This window comes from Hyperolius riggenbachi, chromosome 5 (assembly GCF_040937935.1).
Source record: "Hyperolius riggenbachi isolate aHypRig1 chromosome 5, aHypRig1.pri, whole genome shotgun sequence".
NCBI lineage: Eukaryota > Metazoa > Chordata > Amphibia > Anura > Hyperoliidae > Hyperolius > Hyperolius riggenbachi.
Window position 1 is genome coordinate 192555328 of NC_090650.1, and position 12816 is coordinate 192568143.

Sequence of the window (12816 nt, forward strand, 5' to 3'; positions counted from 1 at the left end):
TTTTGCGATGTAAAAATCGCAAAAGGCTTTCCAATCAAAATCAAATTCCTCCATCAAGGCCCCAATGTCCCATGAGGCAAATGGAGGTTCAAACAGGCCAGTATCCAGATAATCTCCATATGGGTGGAGTTCAGGAACAAGAACAGACTTTTTAACTGCTTTAATATAGCGTGTGATCCTACCTACAATAGGATCCACACAAGCTTTGGACTGGGGCAAAAAACCCGGAAACTGAGAAACATCATTGAAAACATCATTATCATACTGAATGGTTTTGCATGGAAGGGAAAGATCAGCTGACTTATCAGCAGCTACACATTCAATTAGAGCAGGTGGTAAGCCAGGCAGTTTAAACCAGTGAGAGAATATCACTGCAAGAAACTAATACAGATTATCATTCCAAGAATTGTTTTTTAGCACATCATACGCCCAGGTGAACAAATCGCCTTTTAAGAGCACATAGGCAAACTGAAGAGCCGACGTGGACGGATCAGTAATCTGAAAGGTGGGATTCAGGCAAAACCTCACACATTCAGAGAGAAATTCCGCTTTGGTCTCTGAGTTTAGCCTTTTAAAGCTCTTAAAGACACAGGACCTATACTCGACAAAATCGTACAAATCAGAAATTCCCTCTACACTGGGAATTTTGGTTGGGCTGGTCATACTGTAACGATTGTGGAATTCTCTCCATGATCAGCGCACAAGACGTGCGCTGACACTGCGGAAATCCTCCACAAGCTTATAATTTGCAGGAACCCAGCAAAAGGTGCAATGCACCTGTAGTGGGAAATTCCTGTCGACAGATGGAGCTGTGGAGTGCAGAGGAACAGCTCCTCTGCCCTGCCACACACGTCAGAAAGGAATTGCATGAAGGGACGGAACGCAGGGCAAGATAGCCCTGAAGGTGAGAGAGCAAAGCGACAGAGTGTATGTGTGTGCACCAAACTAGTCGCCAACCCACGATGGTGCATACACAACAGCAGATAGGAAGCAGGAACGCAATCACGGGAGAGGCGATTGCCAGAGGTGACACAAGGCTACAGCAAGGCAGAGCACGAGAGTAGCAAAGGCACAGCAAATCATACAATGAGAAGATACGGAAAATAACAAACGTTAGCTAAACGCGAACACCGCACTCATTCGCAACAGTGCACGCGCTTATGCGTGGTCTCCGCATGATAAGCACAACAGAGACAAGCACGCCTAACTAACCGCCGACAGACAAACATGAAACAGAGGATGCGAGCGCTTGCTTAACGGTTACCTCACCGAGCCTCCAGCAAGCGTTCGTAGCAGACAAGACAGACACACGAAAACAGGAATAAGCGAGCGATAGGATCCACAGCACTAGCGCAAGTGGCTAGTGCGATCCAGGAAGACAGAACAGGAGGATCCACAGCGCTAGCGCAAGATGCTAGTGCGATCCAAGTACAGAGTAGCAGAACAGAAGGATCCACAGCACTAGCGCAAGAGGCTGGTGCGATCCAGGGAAACAGATCAGACGGGTCTACCAGTAACAACTGCTGTTCCAGTTAGCACCCAGACACACAGAACGATTTCCTGTCGACCACCGCTGGGACAGGACAATCGCAACAGACAAACAAAACAGATAAGCAATCCTAACTGCACTAGGGAAACCTGCCTAGTGCAGTCCCAGGAATTACTCTAGGCTAATCTTTAAACAAAGAGCAAGGCTGACACTCCAGGCGAGTGTTCCACAGGACTAACTCTTATGACCAGCAAGTTACTGTAGGAAACATAGCTCTTTATAGAGCAAGCCCACAAAGGATGTGGCTAGGCAATCTGCATGACAAACGTATGCAAATTCCTCAGCAGCAAGCTGCACAACTGACAAAAGGTCTCTCTTCCAGAGACCTGCAGAATGCAGACCTGAACAGTGGTCAAAAGGCTGCCTGCCTGCGCAGGCAGCCACGCGGATCCTCACACTGTCATTAAAAAATGTGTTGTGCTGAGTATACTTCTGTTTACACCACCTATTCAGTTTATATCCATTCTAATTTATGCATTATTATTTATCATTGATGTAGTATTTATACATAAATGTTAAATTAAACATAGTTATAAATATTGAAGAATAAATTCAGATGCATTTTGCTATTTGACGTTGCAGGCTTGAATGCTGTATAAAAATGTCCCTGCTGCCGTACTTGATCAGGTTTAGAAAAGGTTGAAATGTTTTGCATTACTTTAAGTTTCTTCAAAATGACATCACTTGACAATCAACCTGGAAAGCTATATATAATGTATTTTGAATACTTATGTTTTATTTATATAAATATTTTTTATAGATCTTATGTACTTATTTTTAAACAGAGCATATGAAATCTAAAAAATAAATACATCTTTTAGTTCTTTTAAAGGGCCATCTTTAGTTTGTCATGGCAAACTGTATCATCATTAAAGTTTCTTGCTTTACTGCTTTACTCATTACTATGTTTTCTGAAGATCATTGGAGTATTTAAGGGATTCTAAAAAAAACTCTGCTTAGAGGCTTCTATTAAAGCTGTATGCTGTAAGGTATAAAACTCTTGCAACCCTATGCTCTTTTATTTTAGCCACTTCATGCCATATACCTGAAGGGTATAAAAAAACGTGCAGGTGCATACATGTTTCTGTGGTACGCATGCACGTGCACGTCAGCTCAATTGATGTTTATATAGATATCCTGCAGACTTACTTGCAGAGCGTGGTTAAGTTAATAGAATATTATAAACTTTTCCTATACTTTTAAAAACTAGGATGTGTAAAAGCACTCAAAATATTTTGACCCTTTTAAATGTAAGTTGATATTCTTTGCATTTAAAAAAAAATTATATATATCTGCACATACCATTATTTAGCTATGAACACTTTCATTTTGATGATTCCATAAATGCTATATTTCTAAACTTATCAAGCGTACACTGGAAATATAACAGTAACACTTCAGCCACAAAGAGGACAAAACCCAAAGACATTGGCACAGTAGTTGCAAACTTTTGATACTGCTACTATGGAATTTTCCTTGATGTATACACTGGTTGTAATCCTTTCTAGAAGACGGATAATTTGCCCTTCTTTCCTGTTGGATTACTACGATGGTTTGAAGTGACAAAGCGACTGTCAGCAAGAATTTTTCTTTTAAATCACTGGGGCTACCCGGTGCCCTGTGTGGTCCAGTGTCTCTCAATTTTAGCCATGTAGCTAAAACAAAGCCAGGAACTTCTGTAGCTCTGAGACCAATGAGTGATATATTTCAACCATGACTCACCTTGCCAGGGTTGCATTGCTCACAAGCTAAAAAAGCTATGCAGGTCTTCATTCAAGGTGTGCTACATTTCACACAGAAAGTGCATAAAATATGCCCAGAGCCATAATTATATGCACATAGCTGTAATTATGTGTATATAATTATATTCATAGAATTTTTAAGTCTGTTGTTAAAATTGATAAATTGCAAACCAGTAAAAAGGTGTACATTTAAGAAATACAGTCCATAAATATTTAGACCGAAACTACTTTTTTCTAACTTTGGTTCTGTACATTACCACAATGAATTTTAAATGAAACAACTCAGATGCAGTTAAAGTGCAGACTTTCAGCTTTAATTCAGTGGATCAAAACAATTGCATACAAATGTGCGGCAACTAAAGCATTTCTTAACACAATCCCTTCATTTCAGGTGCTCAAATGTAAGTGGACAAATTGAATAACTGGAAATAAAATGTTCATTTCCAATTCTTGGTCGAACACCTTTCAACCACAAACAACGTTGTCACATGGGCACCAACTGGTTTTAATTGCCACATTTAATATAAGATGAAAAACTCAACAGCTATTTGTATCCATTCACAATACAATAATACATCACCATCCCGATGTCACCACCCACAGAGACCTGTCCGGTTAACAATTGTTTTGCTGATGCAGCTTTCCCGTGGACCGCTGCTCTCCACGGCGGGGATAAGGCTCAAACGCCGCGGGCTGAGTGTGCATCTTAAATTTCCCCTAGAAAGGGTATGCCCACTACTTCCTCCTCAGCCAGTGCCTGTCTCACGTTCTCCAGCGTAGGCGTGTGTCACTGCAGAGCACGGCCCACCACTGTCGGCATTCACAGCTACGTCACCACGCTCAGCGGCGCTCATAGAGGATCGCTGCCATGGTAACCAACCAGACGCCTGCGCTCCATCTACCCGGAAGACGACCACAAAGCCGTCCACGTCAGAGGGAACATAACGTGCCATGCAATGGGACCCCCACGGGCGAAGGAGGTGATCCAGGCCGCACAGAGCATGCTGATCAGGGGGAACCTTCAATGTTCAGACATTATCCTGCTGGGCGTTCTGATTCCCACAGCCGTGCGGCCGCGGGAGGTTTTTTTTCACCCAATTTTTATTTATCATGTAGCTAGCCTAGCGCTAGCTACATGATTCTCCCCTTCCTGCTCCCTCCCTCCCACCCTTCCGATCGCTACCGGCGATCACGCCCATAAGGAAATACTGTTCTGAACGGGATTTCCTTTAGGGCTTCCCCGTCGCCATGGTGACGAACAGAGTGATGATGTCGTCGACATCATCGACGTCGTGATGACACAGGGAGTCCTGATCCACTCCAAAGCGCAGCATGGCGGCGATTGGTCAGGCTGCGCACGGGGTCTGCGGGGGGGGGGCCCTCTTTTGCGTTGGGCAGTGGCAGATCAGCGATGAGCAGCGCGATCAGAGCAAACACGCAGCTAGCAAAGTGCTAGCTGCGTGTTTGAAAAAAAAAATCAAAATTGCCCCACTAGGGCCTGAGCGGTGCCCTCTAGCGTCTCTGGATGAGCTCAGCTCGTCCAGAACGCTAGGGAGGTTATACATCACTTAAGAAAAGACCAAATACCAAAAAGAGGCAATAAGTAAATGCAGGTAATCAACTATTATTAGGGACTAGAGAGATACACCAAGAATTGGCACCCCAATACCAGACAAGAGAAAAAAGAAGAGAAAGGGTAAGCCATCATAATATGATAACGATGTTCAATTCTTTTGCATGAAAACACTTAATTCGTTTCGATCATTGAACCCTAGTGGGCCCATAGCATTAATCCTGAGATCCAGGTTGATTCTCTTTGGGAACCCATCTATGGTTTAAAATAACTTTTCAGCAGTCTGCAATTGGAAAATTACCCACAAATTGGTGAAAGAGTACTGCCAAAGTTATTCTGAGCATTTTCTTGCTTACTGTTCATTTAAAGGGCATTTTATTGACAAGTTGTGAACATATCACCTAGGAGAAAACTCAGGATAAAAAGTTAATTGCATATGGGTCTATGTCTCTGAACACCTCATAATTCATTCGACTGCTTCTGTCCTGTGTCAAATCAATAAACACTAGCAGCTGGTCAAAGCATTGCCAGTGTGACAGGGTTTCCTGGTGGTTATTTTGCACTGCATACTGACCACCTCGTAACTCTGTCATGGAATTCACTGCTCTTTCTTATGAAATATGTAAATTTACTCTACCAATAGGTTGATACATTATCTGTCATTTAACTGCTTTATAAAAAACATATTTTCTTATTGTAACTTTAACCAGTTAACCCAAACTGGATGTATCTATTTGTCCATTATGAGTCATTCTAACACAGGCCGTACCGGTACACCCTGTTTGTTCATGACGGGACTTATATGTTGGCAATTGGGGAAGGAGAATATGCTCACTGAGCCAATCAAAGTGCCTGGGAATGAACATGACTCAAAACTTGAGCCATGTTCACTCATAAAAGTAAAAAATAGTTTAAAAATGATTGAACACTCACATAGTTACTAAACAGAAACACAGAAAAAAACTGTAAAATAAATAAATAAGTAAATAAATAATACATACTCACCTTTAGGTCTGAGCAGGGGCGTACCTAGAAATTCCCGGGCCCCCCTGCAAAAAAAAATCAGGCCCCCCCCCAGGGCCCACGCTGGGGCTTTTGGGGGGCAGGAGGGGTCGCAGCATAAGAGGAGAGTGTGGCAGATCAGTGGGGAGGGGGGAAACCCCCCCTCACCTCGGGCTCTCTTCTCAGCGCTCCCCCTCCTGAAATCATTGGTGGCAGCGGGCAGCAGCAGCAGCAGCGGTGGCGGCAGGATAATACATTACCTCCTTCTCGCTGGAGGACTTCCGTTCTCTAAGAGCAACTTTCTGTTTACACAGGAAGTTGCAAGAAGCTCTTAGAACGGAAGTCCTCCAGTGAGAAGGAGGTAATGTATTATCCTGCCGCCACCGCTGCTGCTGCCAGCTGCCACCAATGATTTCAGGAGGGGGAGCGCTGAGAGGAGAGCCCAAGGTGAGGGAGGGGGGAGGGGGAAATTCCCACCTCCCCACCGATCTGCCACACTCTCCTCTTATGTTGCGACCCCTCCTGACCCCAAAAGTCCCTGAGCGGGCCCTAGAGGGGCCCCAGGCCCCCCCCCCCACGATGGCAGGGGTCGCATCCCCTATTGGTACGCCAGTGGATCTGAGCTTTTCTAATATGTATGTCATAAGGGTATATTACTGTTATTTTAGCAAATAAGAGCTTGTAAATGTAAAAATGGGAGAAAAAGGGAATTAAATAGGGACCATTGTCTTTTACAGAGTAACAAATAATGCTCATATGACCAATTTCTGGGCTGAAGCACTCTCACTGAGCATCTGAGTACATATACACTTTATCTGCTGATGCTGTTATCATGACTGAACAGTAGGGATGCATGCATGGATCAATTTCAAATTCAAAGTCAGAATCCAGAATTTACAGATTTTTTTTTTGCATAAATAACAAAAAAAGAGTCTACTGAGCAGAACATGTTCAAGGGACACAAATGAGAAGATTCCATGCAAAAATTCAAATGTTTTATGTTAAATGTTATGTTAACATTCTAAGCAAAATTGTAACCTATTGTGAACATATTTTCACACATTTTCACTGACCATAATAATCTTATGGTTAGTGTGAAAACGTAGTCGCAATAACTTACAATTTTGTGATTTTGCAATGTAAACTAGGAATTTGCAAAATTCAGAATTTGTTTGGAATTCAATGCAAAATTTCTAAATTTCATTGGAATTCAGCAATTCCAACCATCCCTACTGAACAGTAATGGGTAAGAATTTAGAATGTATTACCATTTATATACTTGCATGTAAGCTGGCCAGTGAATAAGCCAAGGTAAACACTTTTCCCTCAGAAACCAAGAAAATGTAATTGGCTCACATATAAGCCCCTCCCCAGTATAGCCCACTCCACAGTCAGATGTACCTACAGTATGAGACATCCCCATACTCAGTATAAATTGCTAAATGTGTTCCCAGTAGTGATGTAACGAACAGCAAATTTTTGGTTCGCCAATGCGAATTTACCGCAAATATTCGTGAACCACAGGCTGTCCGCAGGCTTCATAGACTTAAATGGCAGGTAAATGGCTGTCGACTTTAACGGTTAATAGCAAAGCCCCTTTATGTGCTAGAAACACCAAATTTGCAGGGTATGTTAAGAAGAACAGTGGGAACAAGAGGGGAAAATTCAAAAAGACCTTATAGTTTTTGAGAAAATCGATTTTAAAGTTAAAGGGAAAAAATAGCAAAGTATAGCAAAGTCACTGCACTAAAATGACAGATAATGTATTAATTTGTATATAAATGTATTTTTTTAAGTTCAGAGTGTGGGAAACATAAAAAGAAATGATGTGGGGTCCCCCCTCCCGAGTATCTTTAACCCCTTGTCCCCATGCAGGCTGGGATAGCCAGAATGCAGATCCCCAGCCGCCTGGGGCTTCGCACCCTGAGCTATACCAGCCTGCATGGTCCATGGTATGGGGGGGCTCCAAGCCTTCCCCTCTCCCCTGGAGCCCTTGCCCCACCTCCGATGCCCCAGGAGGAGCTGGGGGTGACAACGTAATTTAAGAAGGGGACCCCCAGATGCCTGCCCCCCTCCCATGAGAAATTAGTATAGGGGTACAAAGTACCCCTTACCCATATCCACAAAGGGTTAAATGAAATAAAAAAACAACAACGAAAAAAGTTATTTATTTTTCTTAATTAACCATAAATATTTACCTGTACCTTAAAGAAAATGTTCCCATGCCAATATCCTTGGAAATGTTCCACACCAATATCCTATAATCTTGCGAGCTTCATTAAGTTGAATGAAGATCTCTGTGCACTGGATGCAAGATACCACCGCTCCCCATGCAGCTCTAGGTATACTAAGTATAGATAGAGCTGAAGCATCTTTACATTTTGGTTCCAAGGCTCCCTACTGGTCTAATAACAGACTATCTCTATGAGGCAGCACTCCTCCCTGTAGCCAGATGTGCCCAAGGTATTAGGAATAGGAACGCCTCTCCCCATAGCCAAATGTGCCCCTAGTATAAAGCAACCTCCCTCCCCATAGCCTGATGTTCCCCGAGATGTTAGGGAGTAGTTATGAGCTCCAATTTTACATAATTGTAATTCTGCATCGAATTTGCAAGTATGATGCAAAATCTTACTGCGTAATCTTTGGCTACTTTGCACTTAATTATGCACATAACCGTAATAATATAACCACTGCGTCTCAAGATGCCACTAGATGGCATCATAGATATAAGACACAGCAAGTGTGACTGACAGGCAGGAGGGGATCCCCGATCACCACTGGCACTGACACACTGCGGTACAGAGCACTCAACATGCTGCGGGGCACAGGTAGTCTTATACCATGCACTGCCACACTTGCCATGTTGTGTGTGTGTGTGTGTGGGGGGGGGGGGCACTGACACAGTAAGGTGCAGAGACAGCTGACAAGTGTGGGATACTGCTACACATTCTGTTTCACTCCGCTGCCAGTTACACGTGTACACTCTGCACAAACATTCTGCGCCACAAGCTCCACAGTTACTTGTATATGAAAATTTTGGCTACAGTATGCCAGACAGTATATACGGTCCAGCTTTTCATGGTTGCTGTCTTCTGGGGGATTGTCAAGACTTTTAAAGCTCACTTCTGCCAGAGCTTTTTCTTTTTTTTTAGTTTAGTTTCAGACAGAATGGAGGGGAATTAAACCCTATTTCAGTTTATGGCTATGTGTTTCTGTTACTTAATGCCCCAGTGGGAACTGGAAGGAAGGGAAAGTGAGTGGCAGAAACCAAAATGTCATAGATGTTTAATCTCTTGCTTATTTCCCATTGGGTTTTATTGGTTGTGTATGCTTTTTTATATGCAGAATAACACATTTTTATGTCAAATGCGAACAGTCATGTAATACATATCTATTTGTTTGTCAATGTAGAAAGGAAATAAGCATGAAATCTGCACATAATACAGATATTGTAATTGGGTACTGCCCACAGAAAGATGCATTAGATAACCTTCTGACAGGCTGGGATCACCTTTATTACTACTGTAGATTACGTGGAATTTCACAAAAGCATATACATAAGGTAAATATGTATTTAACATTGTCATCATATTTATGTGCTTTTATTTATTCAGTGTAGCCTATTAATCAATTAAAGCATGTGAAATCAACATATAATATCAAATCTAAAGTTACTGTACATCTGTGTAATAAAAAAAGGGACATTTTTTAAATATACAGCTGTTGATGCATATCGTTGTTTGCGCATTTTGCATAATGTCTTAAATCCTGTATGCATTATGATAACCTTTACATCGTTCAAAAGTATTGGAAAGACATGTTTCAACCACCACCACCACCACATATGCATAACAAAATATAGACTTCTCCAACTTAATCAGTTGAATACCGTAGGCTTACAACCCCCTGGTGACCAGGCTATTTTTTTACAATTCAGGCCACTGCAGCTTTAAGGACTTACTGCAGGGCCATACAACTCAGAACACAAGTCACCCCCCCCCCTCCCTCCTTCTGCCCACCAACAGAGTTTTCTGATCGCTGCTCCAATGTATATTTATTTGTTTGTTGTTGTTTTTTGAAATAAATTTCCCTATTTTTTTAATTATGTTACCCTCCTCCCTCTCTCCCTCTGCCAGCCAATGACAGCGATCGGCTGTCATAGTCATCACCCTATGAGAGCCGATCGCTCTTGAGCCTCTGTAGGGGACAGCTGAGTGACACGGCTGTCCCCAGTACAGTGCTGCCATATCTCGCAGCGCTGTACAAGGTAAATAGATGGCATTTCCTCTAACACTCTCCTAGTGGCACTGGTAGACTGATAACGGAGCAAAACTCTGTCATTCAAGTGGTGGATGTGCACGCAACAGCACGCACGATCCCCTGCAAACCACACGGTCTGGGGGGAGCCACCGTGTTCACGCCTATCGGGTGACGCGGACGTAAGGAAGTTAAGCTGAGTCCTGTCACCTAAGGGATCAGATACTGATCCTTGCTGAGCAACAAAGCAACCAGAACGCTGTACATACGCGTTATCAGTCTCTGATGGGAAGTAGAAGAACAATGAGCATATGCAATGGAGCAGCTTCCAGTGGGAGTGGGAGCCTCAAGATCGATGTGATCAGGTATCCAACATGTCATTGTGCCATTGTACCCACCCTGGTCTGAACGGCTGAGTCTCACCCATGGCGCTCATTATCCAATGGGCGGGGCCTGTGTGTGTTGTGTCCGATGTGTGTTGTGATCAGACCTGATCACATGCATCACTAGGCAATGACAGAGTGATTCATCTTTACAATATTGGAGCTCCGAACTGTTGCCCTCGCAATCACATTGAATAACTAGAGGCGTTATTGCTTTGTTTTTGTGGTTTTTGTTTTTCTTTTTAATGTGTGATTCAGCATCATTAAATTATCTGCCTCACACAGCCTAACAGAGAGCAGCACACTTGACATTTACCTGGTCCAGATGCAGGGTCAGCTCTTCTTTTGCAGGGTTGTCCTTCTTCTTCGACCACCAAGTGGTGCTGTAATGCTAACATCATCCTCCGGGTCCCGATTACATGAATTGACATGTGATTGGTACCTGAAGGAGGATATCCGCTTTACAGCACCACTCGATGGTGGGAGAGGAGATCTGATCCTGTAACAGTGACATTGTCCTTCAGGTCCAGTTCATCTGTCATATGTGATTGGGATCCAGAGGATGATGGCAGTATTGTAGCGCCACTCTTTTGTGGAAAAGAATGGGCGAATGGTTCCCGGCGAACTTCGGTGGTTCGCGTTCGCGGAGAACCGCAAACTTTTCTGGAAGTTCAGGTCACCCCCATAGTGCATCATGAGGGTCAACTTTGACCCTCTACATCACAGTCAGCAGGCACATTGTAGCCAATCAGGATACACTCCCTCCTGGAGCCCCCCCCCTTATAAAAGGCAGGAAGGCTCAGGCATTGGACTCATTCGTGTTCCTGCAGTAATTAGAGAAGGGAGAGCTGCTGTGCAGAAACCTATAGGGAAAGCTTAGTTAGGCTCTTGTAGGCTTGTTAGCTTGCTCCTTGCTGATTCTTATTGCTAAAAAAGTACTCCTCAACAGCTCTTTTGAGAGCTAATCTTGTTCTTGTGATCTAATTTTTTTGTGTGGCCCACTTGCATTATATACAGCCCTGTCAGTCAGTCGCAGCTGGCCTTTGGCCCCTTGGTGGTATAATTACTACTGTGCCAGGTACACATTGTAATATCCATCACTGCATATACCTACCTGTTGTTCACAGTGCACCCACCTACCTACGTGAGCGCACGCAGTATCACTGTGCCTGTCTGTACCTGTCTGTGTGTGACAGGTGCACATCATAATACCCATCACTGGATATACCTACCTGTTGTTCACAGTGCACCCACCTACCTACTTGAGCGCATCCGGTGTCACTGTACCTGTCCGGTACCTGCCTGTGTGTGAGACAGGTGCACATTGTAATACCCATCACTGCATATACCTACCTGTTGTTCACTTCAGTGCACCCACCTACCTACGCGAGCGCACGCAGTGTAATATTTAATACCACCAGTCACTGTACCTGTTCATGGTACGTGTGTGTGACAGGTGCACATTTGTAATACCCATCACTGCATATACCTACCTGTTGTGTTCAGTGCACCCACCTACCTCCGTGAGTGCACGCAGTGTGATATACCACTCCGTGCATACCTGTTAACTGCACCTGTGTGACTGCACATTGTATTAGTCAAGTCAGTGCATACCTTTCACTTCATCCCCCCCAATATGAACAAAACAAAAGGCAGAGGCAGGTCTTTTCGAGGACGCGCTGTCGTGATTTTGTGTGGCCCTGACCAAAGTACAGTGTTCAGAAGAAGGCACGAGCCATCAACCCCCAATATTGTCAGGGCGTAGTTGACTATTTAACACAGAACACCTCATCTTTCTCAGCTTCCGCACGGAAGCGCAACATATCTTCCTCCTCCTGCTCTGATTCTGGCTCCCCACTTAACACTCAGTCGGCTGCCACCACCAAAGTGCCATCACCCCAGGGCTCAGCGGTGTGGACATTTTTGTGTGTGTCTGCCTCAGATGAGAGCAATGCCATCTGTACTCTCTGCCACCGAAAATTGAGCTGTAGAAAGAGCAAGACCCACATAGGGACAACTACCTTACGAAGGCACATGATTAAAAAGCACAAACTGCAATAGGAAGACAACTTAAGGAAAAAGCAGAACACAAAAGCAAAGCCACACACCGCAGTGGAAGATACCAGGCCGCAATTTGTTCTAAATCTGACCACGGATGCCTGGTCTGCAAAGCACGCTCAGGCCTCCCCAAAGACTAAGTCAGTCCCCACACACAGCATCTCTGCCTGTACACCGTGTGACTGCCTGCCCCAAGACTAAGTCGCTCCCCACACAGCATTTCTGCCCGCACCAACAGGGTCAAGGACTCCC

The 12816-nt window shown here is 43.9% G+C and overlaps 1 protein-coding gene across 3 annotated transcripts in view; it reads left to right on the top strand.

Moving 5' to 3' along the window:
* The window catches only part of ABCA13 (ATP binding cassette subfamily A member 13), a 770386-nt gene that overhangs the window by 672498 nt on the left and 85072 nt on the right, over positions 1 to 12816 (top strand). For all 3 annotated transcript variants that reach the window (XM_068236514.1, XM_068236515.1, XM_068236516.1), the window contains exon 55: positions 9278 to 9428. In XM_068236514.1, the coding sequence (XP_068092615.1) occupies positions 9278 to 9428 (151 nt within the window). The remainder of the gene's footprint in view (positions 1 to 9277; positions 9429 to 12816) is intronic.